Genomic DNA, 19,235 nt, shown 5'->3' with positions numbered 1-19,235 from the left:
GGTCCGGGGTCTCTGCTCGGCCAGCTCCACAGGACTGGGATGGGCCGGACCTCGGCGCCCTCGCCGCCCCGTTCGGGCCACTGGAGCCTGGCTGGGCGACGGGTTCCCTTAAACGATTCTCTTTTCTCTTTTTCCTTTTCAAATAAAAAAGGCTCGCAGGGGAGAGAGATCTGGGCGAGGACTCCAAGCCTTTTCGGATTTGTTCCAGGATTTTTATTTATTTTCACTTTATTGACTTTGTTTCTGTTATTTCGAGTCGTCACGATCCACGGGTGAAGAGACATGCAGGGCGCATCGCCACTACCGAAAGAGCAACTACGGGGCGGGACGGGGCGGCCCGGCCTTCGGCCGCCCGGGGCGCGCGGGGCACGGCCGCGAGGGGGCGAGCCCGGGGGCTGGAGCTGCCACCTCGGATCTAGCCTGCGGAGACAGGGCGGCCGGGCCAGGTCTGGGGAGAGAGGCCGAGGAAAGAGCAGAGACAGACAGACAAGAGCGACAGAGACGGAGAGAGACAGAGACAGAGGGGGAGAGAAGCGGAGAGGAGAGAGGGCAGAGGGAGAGAGGGGCAGGGAGGAAAAAGCGAAAACACGGAATTACAGAGAAAGAGCCAACAAAACAGGCCAGAGGAGTCCACAGGACCATGTTCGTCATTTTGCATAGAGATTTCTTTTCTTTCGTAATTTTTTTTTGTAACATAAAAAATGCCCCCCTCCCCCAGGACGTGCTGTGCTTTAATGGGCGTGTAGCTGTGTCCCCCCCTCCCCCCCAGCGAGCGGCGACTCTCACAGCACAGACAGCGGGGCGTATCTACAGGCAGGGCCGGCGGGCGACAGGGACTCTACGGGGCCGGGCGGGGCGGGGCGGAGGGGGAGGGGTTATGTACACCGGGTTTCGCCTTCACACGACACACACCGTCTTTCCACAAAGCAGCAGCCTGGTAGGCTTTTGTGTTGTTTTGTTCCTTTTTGCAAAGACCATCATATTAAATAAATGTAGACTTTTTGTGGTTCTGTTCAGTTCCTGCCGGAGGAGGAGGCTGGGAGGGGATGGGAGGAGTGGAGTGGGCAGCCCCCCACTTCCACCCCGCAGCAGCTCAGACGCCAGCTCAGAACCGGTTCTTACCACCGGCAGATTGAGAGTCTGTGTCGGGGGAGGGGGCATCAAGTAACTGCTGGAGGAAGACCCCAGTCCGCAGTCTATGGAAACTGGTCCTGCGGCGGTCCCGGGAGAGCGTCCGATGGGGCTGCGAGTCAGGGAGGAGGATGCAGGGCGTCAAGGGACAGGCGAAGGACTGGCAGGAGGGGAAACTGGGAGGCCAGCAGGTGGAGAGACGCTGAGGTAGGGGCAAGGCAGGGCTGAGAGCCGGGTCTCGCAGCAGGAGGTGCCGGGCCCTGGGGAACTAGGCAGGCCAGGAGGAGCAGTGAAGAGCCGAGAGTCCGGCTCGATCGGTGCGGGCTGCTGGGCCCCCCGATCCTTGGGTCCCAACCTTGGAAAGACCTGACGCCCCCAAAGCCCGTTCCTAGAGCCGGACCCCCACACCCCCATTCCACCTTCTGGGACAGGGCACACCCGGAAGGCGAGGGCAGTCCGGCTGGCACTGGGGGAAAAGAATTTTTCCCAGGGATTCGGCAGCGGGCTCTTCCTCCTTCTGCAGAAAGTCGTTTTCTTCTTAATCTCCTTGGCCCAGCCCCTCCAGCGAAGCCTCCTGGCGCCCGAGCGTCCGAGGCGGGTGCCCGGGGCTGGGCCGCGCTGCGGTCCGCGCTGATTGTCACAGAAACATCCGGCGCGCGCCAGCAGGTCGCGCCCGAGTCCGGCGGGGTGGCTGGCGGGCTTCGGGGCTGGCTCGGTGGAGGCCGGGACGAGCTGGGCCGAATCCCCCTCACGGCGCCGCGCAGTCCAGGCAGGCGGGGAGGGGCGGCAGGCGGGGCTGGGGGCGGCGGGCCCGGGCCTGAGGGTCCCGCCCGCGGCTCCACCCGTCCTGTCCGACCTTCGAGGGGGGTGATGTGAAGGGTTGCGGGGGTCGTGGGATGGGGTGAGGCTGGGGCGGTGGCAGGGAGGCATCGCGTCGCGTCGGTCCTCCCTCCCTCCGGGGTGGGGTCAGACGGGGACGATGTGGAGGCCGAAGCTGTCGGCCTGAAGCTTGATGTGGTCCCCGCGGTAACTAGTGGCGGTCATAGGCAGCGGCAGCAGCGGCAGGGGCGGAGCCCCGGGGGGCGGCACTATAATAATAAGGGGAACCTGGAAGTTAACACAGGAGAAGAATGGGCTGGGTGAGAGGACAAACAGGAGAACAAAAAAGGAAAGAAAAGCACAGAAAAGACCTCCCCTGGTTGGGGTCCAGCGGGATCCGGACTGGGAGACCTTGGCTGGGCAGTGGAGCCAGTTGCCCCGGAGAATAGTTGCGTTCACGGGGCATGAGAGGGACCCGATCTGGTGACGCCCGGCTGCGCACCCTCCAGGGGATCCGAGGGCGAGGGCCGCGCAGAGCCTTCGAGCGACCAGGGAGGGCACGGGAGGGCAGGAGGTGCGGGCGTCCTCGAGGGGTCCCCGGGCCTCAGTGCTGCACTAACAAGCCTGTCCCCCTGGCCCGGCCGGGTCCCCAGAGGTCGGGTCGCCGGGAGTGGGACCGTGCCCAGAAGCCGCGCGGCCGCGCTGAGCCGCCGGCCAGCCAGGTGGCGTACTCACTTAGTAAGGCGGGGTTGCTGAATCTCCAAGCCTCGTTGTAGGCCGTGTACTGGGGGTGGCTGTACGGGTTGCCGGAGAACTCGCTCCCTGCGGGAGGGTCGGGGAGTGGGGATCAGACGCCTGCAAGCCGGGGCGGACCCCACGAGTCCGGCCGGTGGCTTCTCCGCCCGCTCCTCCCGCCGGGTCTCAGGCACAGGTGTCGCGGGCAGGGTAATGGCCGTGGCGGGCGGGCCGGGCGGAGGTGGGGCGATCACCGCGTCCGCGTGGGGAGAGCCCGGGGAGGCGGGAGGCACCGACGCGCTCGCACACCCACGGGCGGGACCTGTGGGCCGGTGCCCGCCCAGGGCTTCCCAGCGGAGGCGCTCGCGGCCACCCACGAAGGGTTTGTATTGGGGAGCGTCCACCCTGTCGCGCTGGGGGCCAGGGCCTTTATAGATGCCACTCCGGTTCTAGGAGGCATGGCCCCTAATGGGTGGAAATGGGAGTGGGGGGCGGTGGCGAAGAAAGGCCTTCGGGACATTTTTCTCCCAGAAAGTCCTAAGAATGGCATCAATGTGCGGTGCCAACACAAGAGATGGGAGCTCTTTTGGGAGACACCGCCCTCCCGCCTTTCCCTCAAGAGGTTGGACGCGTGGGCTACGCGGCAGGGGATGGAGGCGGCGCAGGCGGACTGCCCGCTGGTCCGCTAGCGGTGAGCGGAGGGCCCGTGGGTTGGGAGCCGTCGTCGGAAGCTACCTCCCTCCCTCTGCGGGAGAAAGGCCAGGCCTCCAGGTTTCCCCCTCGCCCTTTCTCCTGTGTGATGACCCCAGACTGTTTACAGTGATCCCTAACCGCGGGTTAAGTAGAGGAGAAGGGGCCCCTCTCTGAGAGGGAGCTGGGGTGGGGGTGGGGGATGCAGCCACTGGAAAGCCTGTTTATTGACGAGGAGGGAAAGCATGCGTGCAGCAGGATAATGAGCTTCTGAGCTCAACTGTGACCAAGAGGAACTGAGCTATCTCCTTCCCCATCGCTAATGAAACAAGTGTAATTTCCTCATCAGCACTAGATTCTGTTTAACGACTCCCCCCTCGACACCACGAGCTCTCTGCGGCTCCCCTCTTCCCCACCTCCCTGCAGACTCCCTGCCCCCACCTCCCCACTCTTCCCTCACCCCACCTCTTTAAAACCTCCTCCAGCCCTCACCTGCTCACTGCTGGGAGCTTCTCCCTAAAATCTCCTTGCCTCCCAACAAGGCTTCTACTTCCCTTCCCCTAAATCTGGGCAGGAATCCCTTTACCCACACCTCTAACTCCCTTCAGCCCCTAGTCCATAAGACCCAGCAGCAATCTCCCTCTTTGCCGCTGCCCCTACCCCAAGCTCTGCTTACCCAGGGTTATACCTAAATGTCCCTGGATGGATGGGGCCAACCACTCTCTTCTATCCTCCCCATTCCCCATACCAATGAGAGTTGAACTTCAGGGAAAGGCCACATAGAGGGCGGCCAGAGGGAGTGAGTTGCTGGCTGAGTGAGTCTAACTCTCCTTAAGACAAGAGTGTTTTGGTGTTTGTGCACATAGGAACTTCAGCTCTCTTTGGCTTCAAGCCCCTGCTCCCAATCTGGGGTTAGGGGTTAGGTATAGTACAACCTCCAGCTGCAGTCACCAGACCTTAAATACAGCCTCTGTCTCTCTGATTCAAACAACCCAAACCCAACTCCTCTGATCAGGGATGGGTCAGAGCCCCAGGGAAGCAATGGAAGGCTGGGTGCCTCTGAAGAGGTATAGGGGTGTTCTAGCCTGTCTCACTGCAGCGAGTCTCCCTGCTTCCCGCCGCAGCCTAACCTCCATTCCTCTTAGGGACTAGCTCCCTACTCTCTCTGGGTTGGGGTTGGGGTTGGTTCTCAACATTGGTCTTCCCTTGTGTCTTGGTGTGGACCAGGGTGGCTTTGTCTGAGTGACTGACATGCCCCTGGAAATGGTTCTTGGCTCCAAGTTTCCATGGAAACCAGGGCAGGCTCTTCCAAGCAGTGTCAGCTGGCTGGGGTGGGCTGGGCACTGAGGGTGGAGCTGAGGCTGAGTGCTCCTCGGGCACAGACTTGGGTGGGTGGGCGCTGTGGAGGGGCCATGACATACAGTGGGTTGCACACAAGGGGGCACTTCTGCAAGCTTCCTCCCCGGCTTGCTCATGAGGGAGGATGAGGGACCAACTGCAGCCTCTAAGGAGAGAGAGGGACAGAATAGCAGTGGTTTGCAGGGAGGGGACATTGTGTCTCCCCCCACCCCAGCCTCAGACTACAGACCATTCAGCAGCTCACCCACAATTTAGTTCCCCCCACCTAGATTAGGCAGCTGCAGCATTGTCACCTACCAGGCACCATTCCTGCCAGGGTGGAGGTGGGGTAGCTTCCCTGGCCAGTGGGGGGCACGTGAGGGGGGTAACCAGGCAGAGTGGTGCTCGCCATGTCACGACCTGGAAAAACACAAAGGGGAAGGGGTGAGGCCTGGAAGAAAGGGGCCTGCCTCTACTCACACCAGGGTACTGCACGGAGAGGAAACTCTTGGAGAGGAAAGAGCTCTGTGCAGACATGCAGGGGTATGTGTGCCACTGTGCACCTGAATGCGCCATCTGAGTGTGCCTTTGCATGTGTCTAAGCTAAATGTCTATGATCAGCTGTGTGTACACATCTCTGTTTTGTGTAGCTCTTTGTGTCTCTGTGTATTTGTGTGTGTGTGTGTGTGTGTGTGTGTGTGTGTGTGTGTGTGTATCTGCCTTTGCCTGTGTCTCTGTGCATTCCAAACCCAGATGGAGATGGGAGGGAGATGACCTGGTTTTACTCCTCCTTCTCAGCAAGATATTCAGCTGTGGTCTCTCCAGCAGCCAAATGGACCTCTATCATCTTGCTTATCTTTCCTCTCCCTAACACCCCATCTTTCCTTCAGGCTTGGAGGACACCCCACCATCACCCCTACAGGGACTGATGGCTATTCCTTGTCCTCTCCAAGTGGAGCTGCAGGTCCTGGTCCTGGCAGGTGTGGAGAACAGGGGGGCAGCCAGTGGGCTATTTTGCTGTTAGTGTTTATGGCATTTACATGATAGAAAACCACCCTGAAGTGAATCAGGAGCTTTGAGCCAATAGTGCAAGTGGACCAGATAAAGTTCCAATGAGCAAAATCTGCTCCCCCACCAGCTGCTGGACTTCTGTCCCTGGAGGGCTCTATCAGCTAAAGCCTGGAGGGTGGGAGACAAAGCGAGTCAAGATGAGGGTGCTACCCCTGGTCCACCAACATGTCCTCTGGGACACAGCTGCACATGACTGGGCTCCCTACCTTGCCTGCATCCTCCATGGCTATGAAGGGGCCACCACCTCCCTTTGCAATTTAGCATGCTCTGATCTCTAATAATAATTTGCTTTCTCCCCTCTGCCATAATCTCTTTATCCTCTCCTGGACCTCCTGGAACCCCCTTAACCCCTCCAGATTCCCCTTATCCTCCTCACTAGCCAATGCCACTCTATTACTCTAATGCCTCTGTCTATCCTTGGGAAGGCAAGGCATGGCTGGAGAAAGTAACAGAACTATGCGTACCTGGGCCCGTTCACTTTCTTTTCATCAGCTGGGCCATAGTCATTATTCTCCCAATGGCTATTCCAAAGCATCTCTCTCTCTCTTTGCTACTCTCCCTTTGAAGATGGCCTCACCTCCCTGCATTCCAGAGCTGTATGAGTTTCCTCATCCCTACCTTGACACATCTGAGTGATTCATCCTTCCCTAGCTATACAGAGCTACAGCTCAGGTTTTTGCATTTCTAGTACCCTGCTGAACATTTTCCTTAGCTGTCCCTCTGTCACCTCAAACCTAACTGGAATAAAAACAGATTCATCTTCCCTCTGTCGGTTCTTATGATCTTGAAGATCATAAGACCAAAAACTTTGGAGTCCTTCTCGACATAGCCTTCTTCCTCCCATTCTAGATGAAGTCAGTCACCAAGTATTGTCAATTCTCCTTGGCAATGTCTGTTACATCTGCTCAATTTCCATTTCTTCCACTACCTTCCTAGCTCAGCTTCTAAGCACCTTCTTTTTGCCACAGAATATTTTTGCTTGCATTCCCTGACTCCACATTCTTCCCCTCCTGTCTGTCCTAAATGTGGCTGCTTGGCTAGTCCTCATGAAACTTTGCTTTCATCACACCACTTCCCTTGTAAAAACTATTACTGATTCCCTGTAGTCTATAGTTTGAAATGAAACTCTGTGGCTTTTAAAGCTGCTAAGGTACTCTCTCCATCCAACTTAAGATTCTCACCTCTCCTGGTTTAGTTTGACTGTTTTCATGGCTTGTGTGATGTGAACCCCCTATGCTTTTGCCATGACCTTTTCTTCTTCCTTATGGTTTTCCTCTCCTTCCCCACTGAAGCCTTAAAATCCCTACCATTCTACCCATCAGGGAAGTTTCTCTCTTCCAAACTTCCACAGCGTCTGTGCTGCATGGTTTACCATGCCATTATATTTCATAATATATGAGCCCTGATGTTTCATATCATAGCTTGCTTCTTCAAACAGATCATAAGCAACCTGAGGGCAGGACCCTGTCTTCTGCTTTATCCTGCATAGCTGAGAACGTGGTAGATGCTCAATAAACACTTGTTGATTAATCGTCCATCAATCTATTGCACTTAACAGCCAATTCCTGATGGGTTATAATTTTTTTTATTGTTTCATGTATATTGGTCTCATTAAAGAAGTAAAGGCTTGGATAAAATGTAAATATTAGAATATGCTTTTTCTTTAAAAAACAATTTAAACAATAGATTATGATTTTTTATAGGCTGATAAGAGGTTTACAGTGAGGGACTCATATATTGTGACTTTATTATGCAATAGAATGACTTTCCTCTATACCTGTCTAATATAGCCAATATCTTTCATTTCCTAAAACTCGAGAACAAGTAGAGTAGAACTGCCAAACAAGAGATCACTTTTGACTCCTAGAGAGACAGAATAAAGGATTTGTGTTTGCTTTGATGTGGGTTTTCTTTTATTGACTTCTGTTGTCAATGAAAGCTACACTCCTCCTGACTGTCTCTCAGTGGAGTGGACCTGAAGTAGACAATGACAGCAATATCAAAATCAATTCCTAGAGAGATTAATAATATGGCATTTATTGGTCAAAAAAAAGAGAAAGGCCCAGGACAGGATCGAGTTAGGGAAGATGCAGAAGTTTTGAAGCTGAACAGATATAGAAACCTAATTCCTCCTTCCCTGTCATCATAAAGTCTGCAAAGCAGCAGGAAAAGGGGTGTGCCTCTTTCTTAATAAACAGGAATTTAAATGCATCTGAATTCTGGTTTTCAGTTTTATGATTCCCACAATCTGTCACCACGAATTCCTTGTAATCTAAGGTTTTGTCACGGAATCTCCTACCTCACTTCAGGAGGAAGGAAGAAAGGCTGGATAACTAGAAAGATGTTTCCAGCTAACCTGGATGCAGTCCTATTGGAAAGTTTTATTTCTACTGGCTTTCTGTCTTGCAAAATGGCAACTTCCCTCAGGTAGGAACTTCTGCATGCTGAAAGTCACCCACTGAACAGCTGATTGAAAGGCACATTGCCAAATTCTATTTAGAAAACTGAAGCTGGGCAGTGCCATGTAGAAATTTTTAAAACGTGAAAGAAGAGTCCCAAGACAAGGAAAAAGCACGCAAGCTTCCTCGTGTTCTGCATACAGCTGTGCACCTGCTGCTGCGGAGTCTATAACACCAGTATCTCCACAAAGGAGTACCCTGTTCAGGACCCCTGAGCCAGCAAAGGTGCTGGCCACTGCATACAAAGCACTCTCAATTGCTTCATTAGCACACAGGTGACACTTAAAGAGCAGAAAAAATTGACCAAACTCTTGCCAGAGCCATATATTCTTCTGGAACACCATTGTCAATAATGGAAAACACATACTGCAGGAAGTTTTCAAATTACTAAGACTGTCATACCATTTGCCCAGCAGCATTCTTTGAGCAAGCCTCTTTTAGTGAAAGAATATGAATGGGTAATGGAATCTGTGCAAGCAAGAATCGACAGAGCACTGGGCCTTGCTGTACTATAGATGGATGGAAAAACATGAGTGCAGACAGACTCTAAAACTGTACAACAGCACAGCCACCTCCTTTATACAAACAAGCAGAAGCACAGAAAAAGGAGAAAACAGCTATGTGGCAGAATACATCAGTTATAAAATATGTGCCACCCAACAGAAAGCAGTAGAGGATTTTTGTTGCTCACTGACAATGGCCAGTAACATAAAAACAGCATCAGAAATTACAAATGGACAAAACCCCACATATTATTACAAGAAGATGGGCATTTCATGTTGGACACTTGCTTTCCAAGGTTACAAAGTTGTTTTTTGTTTTTCGTTTTTTGAGATGAAGTCTCGCTCTATCGCCCAGGCTGGAGTGCAGTGGTGCGATCTCGGCTCACTGCAACCTCCGCCTCCTGGGTTCAAGTGATTCTCATGCCTTAGCCTGTAGCTGGGACTATAGTTGTGTGCTACCATGCCCGTCTAATTTTTGTATTTTTAGTAGAGACAGGGTTTCACCATGTTGGCCAGGCTGGTCTCAAACTCCTGACCTCAAGTGATCTGCCTGCCTTGGCCTCCCAAAGTGCTGGGATTACAGGCGTAAGCCACCGCGCCTGCCCAAGGTTACAAAGTTTTTAAAGATGAATAGCCTTCCAGGTGATGAGGTAACTTCCTTGTTTCAAGGGTGAGACAATGAAGGCACAAGGATGCATCACAGTTTTCCCATGACTACACAGCTAGTAAATGATACAGCCAAAATTTGAAGCCATGTTTATACCACACTGCCTTTTAATAACACGAAGCCAGATACTCCCCAAAAGAGCCAAAGAAAAGGAAAAGAAGTCATCTGACAAACAAAGTCTCATATCGTCATGGCTGTGGATAAAAAGGACTCAGAGAATAAAATCCCGATGCCAAAAGTCTATAATAAAACTCCATGGGGTGGAGTATTAATCTCCTGTGAGAGTTTTCTGAAAAACAAAGAGGGTCTTCAAGAAACAGTGGTAGTGGAGAATCTTAAAGTCCCCAGAAGTGTTCAAAGCACTGTACTTGATGAGGATGTCTTCTCAGTTCAACTGCAGAAGTCCCTGAAGATTCTAAAGCCAATTTCTACAGCAATCACTACAACTGCATCAGACAGTGCACTTTCGTCAGACATTCCTTACCAAATGGGCCAGATCAAATCAACTGTTTTGGAGAATCTAAGTGCAGCTCCTCTTACAAGTACAGAGAAAAGCAAAGTGAAAGACTTTATTAAGAAAGTTGAAAAATTGTAGTCATCAGGTAATTTGTGCTACTTTCACCATCAGGTCTAAGATTCAAGGTCAGAGCTGTGTTTCTACTTGGGCCAGGACTACCTAGCATTCATTGAGCACCTTCTATATGCTGGGCGGTGTCCTTAACATTTTATATGATGTATTATCTCATTTAATCTTCATATCAACCCTATGATGTTGATGTTTTTATTTTTATTTTTATTTTTATTAAGACGGAGTCTCGCTCTCGTCACCCAGGCTGGAGAGCAGTGGCACGATCTCGGCTCACTGCAACTTCTGCTTCCTGGGTTCAAGTGATTATCTTGCCTCAGCCTCCCAAGTAGCAGGGATTACAGGCACCTGTCACCACGCCTGGCTAATTTTTATATTTTTTAGTAGAGACGGGGTTTCACTATGTTGGCCAGGCTGGTCTCCAACTCCTGACCTCAGGTGCTCCGCCTGTCTCAGCCTCCCAAAGTGCTGGGATTACAGGCGTGAGCCACTGGGACCAGCCATTGATATGTTTTTAAACCCCCGCCCCCACCCCCCCTTTTTTTTTTTTGAGACAGAGTCTTGCTCTGTCTCCCAGGCTGGAATGCAGTGGTGCAATCTCCACTCACTGCAACCTCTGCCTCCCAGGTTCAAGTGATTCTCCTGCCTCAGCCTCACGAGTAGCTGGGATTACAAGCGCCTGCCACTGCACCCAGCTAACTTTTGTATTTTTTAGTAGAGACGGGGTTTTGCCATGTTGACCAGGCTGGTCTCGAACTCCTGACCTGAGGTGATCCACCCACCTCGGCCTCCCAAAGGGCTGGGATAACAGGGTGAGCCACGACACCCGGCCTTTAATCCCCATTCTATAGATGAGAAATAAACTCAGAGGGGCCAAATATTACGTCTGAGATTTCACTGCTAGTAGATGGCAGAAACTGGATTACAGAACAGGCTGTATACTTGGGAATTGATCCTGGAATGATATTGTTCTCAAATAGTGCAGACCCAGAAAATAGATAGGTGTTTGGTCCAGGAAAGTAATATGGGATCATGCTAAGTGAATCCTTCCTATAACAGAACATCTTGTCACTTCTTGTTTCTTATGTGTTTCAGTTTCTTCCACTTTTTTACAGTGGGGGTTTTAAATTGGGGTTAACTGATCCCTCAAGAACCCATAGATCACTTCAAGGGGTCTATATAAATCTATACATAAAATGTTATGGACATTGTATATCTGTATCTTTCTGTGTAGGTGGTACATGACTTTTATCATATTCTCAAAAAATATGGTTTAAAGATTGATAAGCACTGTTTATAAAAAAGTGAAAGAGCCCCGTTCTTTGGCATAAGACACTGATTTGTTTGCAACTACTTGAATTGTATCAATAAACAGGATGATACAAAGCACAGCAAAATAACATGTGAAGTAGCAGGGAGTTGTATCTCAAGTCAAGGAAAATGTCAGCATTCAGAAGATCAAGGAAATAAAAAGGAAGCCACGAAAGAAGCAGAAACTGCTGCTCATGATGGCTCAGATGAGACTTATTAGACATAGATTTATATAGCAAAAGTTCTATCGAGGAGTTCAGAGATGCTTTTCCTCAGCATCTTTCTCTGAAAATGAGCACTTTTGCTACCCACTTGACACTGTGGAGGACCCTAAGGCCAGAAAACATAACTCTTGTTTTACTGCCCTATCCCCAAGTTCTGTCTGCTTCTCATAAGGTAGCGAAAATGAAGACATTAGATTTCTTCAAGGCTGGCAGTCTATGCCTGCATTTGACATAGGCATTTGTAATACTTACAAAAATACACAGTTATTAAATTTGTAATTGCTGCCTAAATATATAAATGCATAATTGGTATTTACTATAACAATTACGAGCACCTTATGACCAATTCAACGTATATCTATTACACTAAAGTAACAAACTTTAAATCCACACAAGATGTTTTAAAAGGAGAGGAAAATAACTATCTACATATTTCCTTTCATTTCTTATTTCCCAAGCTTCCAAATCCTCCCAGGATTTGAGTTGTCCTCTAGGGCAGAAGGGACTATGGGACAGCCCACAGCCCCAGGCTCTGCCTCAGCCCCATACCCCACCTGAGGCTTGCCTGCTCCAGGTTCCAGCAGAGGGGGCTGTACCTGCAACTCAGGGTGGCTGCTCTTCCAGTTGATCTCAGCTCCCACTGACACCTTGAATCCCTGGTGTGTCCTAGGCAGGGATGTTACCCAGATCTGCAGGGGCTTAGTGAGGTCTACACCTTGACAGCCAACCGGCCGGACACAACCAGTCATGCTGTTTCCATCCCTTCTCCCAGCACCCCGCCCTCCTCTGGGCTGTGTAGCCTGTTGGCTCAGGGCCTCACAGGAGGTAGTTTCCTTCTAATTCAGCTGGACCATGGATGGAAATGCAGCTTCAGCATCCTAGGATAACACCAGGGAATGTTGGGGAGAATCACATTTTCAAAGGGCTGAGAAGGAACTTGGCTATCTTCTAGTCCAACTCCCTTGTTTTACGGAGGAGGAAACTGAGGCTCAGAGAGAGGGGAAGACATTTCCAGTCCTCTTCCCAGTTGGCAACTTCCCAGTCCTCTTTCCAGAAGGCAACGTCCCTGTGTTGCCTTCTCTGGCTCCATGAGCAAATCACAAATGAAGATTGGAGTTGGGCAGGTACTGGCACTCAAGAGGTTGGGCCCAGGCTCAAAGATGGGCTCAGAGCATGAGAGACCCTCATGCTGGGTGGGCAGAGGTTAAGCCTGTTTGCACAGTCTTCTGATACTCCAGGCCTCCCAGTTCCTCTCTGGCTTTATTTTGTTCTCTGAGAGCACTGAATTGTCAGCTCTAATCCTTCCAAAAGCGCAGTGTTTTTCAGGCGCTCTGTGTAAGTGAAACCCTAATCCCAAGGAAAACGGCCACTTAAGCCTCTGCAGCATTAGGCTGTTCTCCGAGCCCTGCAGGATTTCCTCCTTCCCTGCCTGCCAGCCCAGCCGCCACCACCACTGGGGAGAAGAGGGGAGGATTCAGGCTGAAGGCATGCAAAGCCCTCTCAGAAGTGACAATAGTGGCGGAGCTTGTCTCCCAAAGCTCAGGGTTGCAAAAGCACTAGCTTGTTTGTCCTGAGGCTACAGCTAATTGTGGAGGTGGAAGGGATTCTGGCTACCCTGGGAAAAAAGTGGGGGGTCTTCCTGTCACCTTGGAGGTGGCCGGCCCTCTGGGGGAAACAGGTTTTCAGGTCTTGCCTAGGTGGCTTCGAGGCCACTGGGACATTTCTGAGCCCTTGGTACCAATACATACCTGTTTCATTGGGACAGCAGTCTTTAGGATTTCCGGTCATTCAAAAAATGTTGGGTTGACTGACCTTACTTTTACTTAGCCAACATTTTCTTCTTAAAAAGTACCAAACAACGGACTAAAAAGCTTAGTGCTGGGAGATCTCTTTTTTGGAGAATTCCTCTGTGGGACACATCAAGTATCTAAATGACATGTACAGAAACCGAAAGGGTCCCATAACCTGACGAATCATGAAAGCAATGGCCAGTATTCTCAACTGGGCAATCCTTTATTGGCCTGAGTTGGCTATTGTTATGCACTTGATAGCAAGATCATTGATTTCTTAGAAAATATTTTGATTCAAATTCAGACTGGCCCCTTTCTCTCTCTCTCTGATCTCTGATGAACAAGTGAGGCCATCCTTGGAGGAATAAGCACTCCATTTGGCATGTTCAGGTTTTTGGGCCTCACGGACAGAGGGAAGAGATGAAGGGAGGAGGTAAGAAGAAAGGCCCAAGGTTAAGGGCCAAATTTGAGCTCAGCGTAGAAAACACCAGAACTACATCTTTGCTAAGACACCCCAAACCCTTCCTACCTTTGTCACCCTCCCTACAATGCTCCTCCCTCTGCAGCCCCATTCTCAGCCAGGGTACTTCTGCCATGGCACCCTCCTGGGAAGGGCAGCCCAGCAGCACAGGGTGGCCGGTAGGCACAGACAAGGACATGGGATTGGGACCTGAGATTGAGGTGGCACAGCTTTTATTCTGGTCAAATATGGCCTGACTCTGATCCCGACAGTGGATTAGTGCCTCTTCTTTTCCATATCCTTTACCTCTAGCAGTGGACTGGATAAAGGAGGAAGGGAAAGAGGCCTGATCCAATGACTCCCTAGGCTGCAGGCCGAGAGCAGCCGCATATCTGTCAATGTCTCATTGCTATGGAAATGCCCCCATAATTAAATCAGAGCTGAGGCTGGGGGCTGGAGGTCCTTGGGGATGTGGCTAGCAGACTCAGGGATGTTTGAAGGAGGCTAGCCTCTTTTCTTGGGACCCTCACAGCCTAAAGGAAGGGTCTAGGGCATGTGAGCCCTGAGGAGCAGCCCTCTGGCTTGCTTTGGCCTCCACAGTAAAGGGATCTCTGACTCGCCACACGTCTGAAGTTGTCTTAGCCCTCTCCTTTCAAGGAGAGGAACTATGATGTCTGTGCCCTAAATTCCTCTAGCTAATCAGGGGCTTTGAGCTGACAGACAAGACTAGGAGACTCCCAGCCTCCTTGAGAAACATTTCTCAGTCTTTATTGCCCTCTCCTCCCCCGGGGGCTGGCCAAGGGCTAAGCTGTTTGTTTTATGGAGGGAAATGCAGTTGCATTGGAAGGGGGTTGTTAACTACAGGAAAGAGGCAGTTCCTGGAGGTCCTCAGGATGCCCTGAGTAGGAGGAGGAGGTTTCCCAGGGTCCACACCTCTATCTGCTAAAAGGCCACTTTGCTGACCATCTCAGATGTGGGCCAGGAGGCCGAGCTTCTGAGTTGGCAACCCTTTCTCAGAAGCTACATCCACACTGCTCACACTGGTCCCTGCTGCTGTCCAGCTGTGAACTTTGCCTCTCTGGCCTCCCCCACCTCTGCTCAAATCAGCCAGCTTCTGGGAGACCAGCCTCTTCTGCTCCCTCTTCCTGCCTTGGGCACTTCCCTCTTGGGCAGCATCCACATCTCTTCCTGGATCTTAATTACAGCTTCCTTCAAAACTGCAGTCTTCAGGAATTAAGAGACATTTCTCCCAAGCTCTTGAATAAAACCACCTTCCCCCAACCAGGATGGGGAAGCTACGGAGGCTTCCCACCTGCCCCCACCCCACTGGGGAGAAAGGTACTGTCCCCGTCTCTAGCTCTCTAATGTTCAGACATTTTCCCAAAGAAAATATAAGATTATCTGCTGAGGCTTAGCAGTCTGGGAGCCTGGACAAGCCTGGAACAGGCTCTACTTTCAGAGTTGCCTGAGGCTCAGCTCTTTCCATGCCTCCTGGACCCCAAAGCAATAATCTATAGGTATGGTCCTCATTCTTTGCCCTTTTTGATCTCCATTATCTGACAATTTGGTGAGCAGTGGTGGGAAGGGACTGGGGCATCTGGATCTGTGATAAAGATACAGCTGATACTTCCTTTGATCTTTTTTTTTTTTTTTTTTTTTTTTTTTTGAGATGGAGTCTCGCTGTGTCACCCAGGCTAGAGTGCAGTGGCACGATCTCAGCTCACTGCAAGCTCTGCCTTCTGGGTTCAAGTGATATTCCTGCCTCAGCCTCCCAAGTAGCTGGGACTACAGGCGCCTGCCACCACGCCCGGCTAATTTTTTGTATATTTTTTTAGTGGAGATGGGGTTTCACCATGTTAGCCAGGATGGTCTTGATCTCCTGAGCTCGTGATCTGCCCGCCTCAGCCTCCCAAAGTGCTGGGATTACAGGCGTGAGCCACCGCACCCGGCCCCTTTGATCTTTTTTAGAATATTAAACATGCTGAGTTTATAGCACTTTTGGATTATTCTATTGTTCCCAGGTCTTGGGGGGATGTTAACTGTTCTGTTTATTGCTTCTACTAACTTTCCCTTTTGAAAGTTTGTATTCACATGAGATGTGTACTTTTTTTTTTTTACAGTAAGCTCATCATTAGTGGTGGGGTTTTTTCTTCCCCCTGTGGGAGTCCCATGTGCCCTGGATTTTAGAATGTCTCTATAAAGAAGGTTTGTCATTGCTCCTGGTGAGGTTTCAGAATGGGTTACTATCCTGTACAAATTTTTATGTAAGTTCCTGGCTTGGGTTTCCTGCAACATACTCATGGTATAAATTTGGACTCTGATCTGGCATCAGGCTTGGGGTCTCCATGTCTCATGGTGACCTTCCATTCTGCCCCCTTCCTTGTTTCCCTGGGCTACTCAGACGAGTGTATGTGTTTGCCTTTCATGGACAGTGTGGTCCCTATTCTGTTCCTTGCTTTATGCAGGATGATACTCAGTTCTGGCTTCCTGATTCCCAAAGTCACATTCCCTGACTGGTGTGCTACAACCCCATCCTCTCCCAGTCAGCATCTCCCTCCAGTGTGATGCCAGCGGCCTCTCCAATACTGATCTGGCTTTGAGTTCCCCTCTATTTCTGGCACCAAAGAGTGAGATTTGCTGCGTATTAACATTTTTGTTGTTATATTTTATTCAGTTATGTTTTGGTGAGGTAGCCTGCCTGGGTCCCAGACATCAATCTCATTCCTCCTTTACCTCTCTGTGACTAAAACAAGGGCGGTGAGAGCTGCACTTGCTCAAGGCTCTGCCAGTGCGCGGCAGCAATGCCCACTAGAGGCCAGTGAAGCCTGTGGGTGCAGTGGCTCCAGGGACTGGTGCTTTCCCTAGCTTCTAGAGCGAGCTTGTCCAATCCACAGCCCACAGGCCACATGCTGCTCAGGACAGCTTTGAATGTGGTCCAGTGCAAATTCGTAAACTTTCATCAAACATTATGAGGTATTTTATTTTTGTTTTTGTTTTTAGCTCATCAGCTATCTTAGTGTTAGTGTATTTTATGTGTGACTTAAGTAATTTCTTCTCCTTCCAAAGTGGCCCAGGGAAGCCAAAAGATTGGCCAACCCTTTTCTAGAGAGCATGGAACTGCACAGTCTCTGACTTCTCCAGCACTGTTCCTTGCATCTGGGCTCTCTCCTTCGGGGTGGACTTGCACTGTGTCAAGGGACTCTCTAATGCTCAGAAACATCCCCAGTGACTTTGGGAATCCTGGAGTAAGTTCTCCTCTTCTCCTCCCAGATCAACATCACTGCCAGTGTCTCTGCATGCTCCTTTGTCACTGCAGCCCCGGCCAGACATGGGGAGGGGGGGTCAAGGTGAGAATGCTATGGAGAACAGGGACTATCTTTTCTTCCAGGGATGGGAGACTTTAAGGAATGAAGCCTCCAGCATGCAGTTGGAGCGAGTCCTCACTGCAGATGCCCTGACCCGGAGGGCCCTGGGACTACTGAGAGGTGGATGGCAGCCCCTCTGGGCTCCTTTGGAGGGTCAAGAAGGTGATGAGAGGTACCAGCCACAGCCAGCCAACCTGAAAAAGCCTGGGGCCAGAGTGCCCGTGACCCATTCTCTCATGTAGCTGGTCCCTCTTTCTTTATCACTTAGGAGAGACGAGGCTCCGTTCCAGACCAGCAGCCTAGAGCCGTGGGCTGGAGAGAAGAGATGCCGCTGAGCTAGAGCAGCCCAGCGGCGGAAGGGAAAGTGGGTGATAAATTTAAATAACCAGCTTGACTTGGCAGCTTGCTGAGTTGTGATGCAGTGAAATTAAAATCTCGGCAGAACTTGCAAACACTACCCAGCAAAATCAGTCTCTCTCCTCGGTTCCCTGATGGAAGGTGGGGAGGGGAGGCTATGGGGCTGAGCCCTAGCCTCTGGCAGCCACCCTTGCTTGCAATGTGATTAGCTGTGTCCTGGCCCACTGGGCCCCACTCTCCCCTCCACACAATAGTCTAGGTTCCTCTCTCCTCTCAGTCCTGACCTTGTGGAATAGCTGCATCAAGTGGCTGGTGAAGTTTGAAATCAGCCTCCAGTGCCAGGAGGTGGCAGGAATCTCAATAAGGTCTGGCTTTTCAGGTTGGGCTAGGGCATTCCCTCATCCCCTAAGGTTTGCAGCCGCAGCTGTCAGTCCTGGGGGAAGAAGATGAGCAGGGTGCCTGAGACGTGGAGGATAAAGAGGGCTCCTTGAACACCTTGGCACTCCTAAGCCAGGCTATGGGCACTGGGTGACCTAACAGCTCCCTTACCTTTAGCACACACCTCCCCAGAATCACCTACCCACCTAAAAGAGCCTCCTTTTCTCTTCTCCCACCAAAGCCCTTAATATTTGCCAAGAAAATAAGCTTTTAAAGACTCTTTGAGGGCAGTGTCCACAAATACACTAAGGGCCTCTCCCGCACTCCAGCTCTGCCTGGAGCCCAGTTCTCACAGATGCCAGTATCTTTCTAGAAGAACTCACCCAAAGTCCACTCTCCTGTTTCTGTACTCCTTGCATCACTGCTCACTACTACCCACAATATCCTGGCCTGAAGGCCAACATGCTGGACCCACTGCTGAGATGGCCCATGGAGTCTCTGAGCAATGCCCCATGGCTCACCTTGACAGTACCTCTAGCAAATTCTGTTTGTCCCCATAATAAACACATCATAAATCATTCATCTTTAATAGATTATGCAAATTAGGAGGACATAAAATCAACAAAGATCAATAACTGCAGCAGTTTAATTGCCAGCAAAAACATTTTAAGAATGAGCATAATCTGCAGCTCTTTCTTGGGTAATGGCACTATTAATCCAAACAGTGGATCTTGGCCTAAGTGTGGAAAAATCATTCCCTACCCCTATCCCCATCTTCCCTCCCCCACCTCTCCACACACTTCTCTCTTTTTGGTAATTTCCAGTTTCTGAGCGAGTTTCCCCATCATTACCACTGGTGAACAGCTCCGAATGTTAATGGTTCTGCTTTTGTTACTCCTCGCTTGATTGAAATGTCGCATACAGATTGAGATGTTAGTGCTAACTTGCCACCTGGGAATGTCAAGCTGGGTCTGAAATGAACTTTTCTCACACTTGGATCCAGATGGATCAGCCGGAGATGTTCCCAGGCTGAGCTGGGACTGTTCCAGGGCCATGGTGGGGAGGCGGGTGGGGGCTGCTCAAGGTGGAGGCACTTCTCTGTACCAGCCCCTGGGTCTCCTGTAGCAGGAGCCCTACCCTGAAGATCCATAGCTCCACCCTAGGAAGTCCTTGCCTTCTAGACTATGGCCTGAGCGCTGGGCAGCAGATGGGGTTAGAGAAGTCTCCCGGGTTCTCTTTGAACAGTGCCTGGAGTGGCCATCTTTGGGAAGTGACCACTGTACTTCTGAGCAGGTCAGGAGAAAGGTGGCCTGGCCTGGGCCGTCTCTCTGCCTTGGGTCAGAATACCTAG

General features: G+C 51.0%; 2 protein-coding genes across 9 annotated transcripts in view; both read right to left on the bottom strand.

Annotated features, from left to right (window-relative positions):
• Positions 1-1,096: 1,096 nt before the first annotated feature.
• The window catches only part of PAX2 (paired box 2), a 93,093-nt gene continuing 74,954 nt past the window's right edge, over positions 1,097-19,235 (bottom strand). For 2 of the 8 annotated variants that reach the window (XM_016919119.4, XM_063782074.1), the window contains 4 exons: positions 5,032-5,133; positions 4,797-4,879; positions 2,686-2,772; positions 2,148-2,238 (listed from right to left, as the gene is read on the bottom strand). In XM_016919119.4, the coding sequence (XP_016774608.1) occupies positions 2,686-2,772; positions 4,797-4,879; positions 5,032-5,133 (272 nt within the window). In that variant the 3' untranslated portion in view covers positions 2,148-2,238. Of the gene's footprint in view, positions 2,239-2,685; positions 2,773-4,796; positions 4,880-5,031; positions 5,134-19,235 lie in introns of all 8 variants that reach the window. The other 6 variants (XM_016919120.3, XM_001168808.7, XM_003312731.6 and 3 more) reach the window with 6 other exon arrangements.
• On the bottom strand, positions 1,106-2,061 carry LOC129136141 (uncharacterized). The gene is made up of 2 exons (XM_054659864.1): positions 1,570-2,061; positions 1,106-1,243 (listed from the first exon to the last, which is right to left on the bottom strand). The coding sequence occupies exons 1-2, from the start codon at positions 2,059-2,061 to the stop codon at positions 1,106-1,108; spliced, it is 630 nt and encodes a 209-aa protein (XP_054515839.1).

The sequence above is a fragment of the Pan troglodytes genome, chromosome 8 (assembly GCF_028858775.2).
Source record: "Pan troglodytes isolate AG18354 chromosome 8, NHGRI_mPanTro3-v2.0_pri, whole genome shotgun sequence".
NCBI lineage: Eukaryota > Metazoa > Chordata > Mammalia > Primates > Hominidae > Pan > Pan troglodytes.
This window is presented reverse-complemented; position numbering and strand designations above follow the sequence as displayed.

Coding starts and splice junctions, on each gene's coding strand:
- LOC129136141 (XM_054659864.1), bottom strand. CDS start 2,061: ATGCCTCCCTGCCACCGCCCCAGCCTCACCCCATCCCACGACCCCCGC. Junction 1,244..1,569: donor GGACTGCCCTCGCCTTCCGG/GTGTGCCCTGTC, acceptor CCTGACTCGCAG/CCCCATCGGACGCTCTCCCG.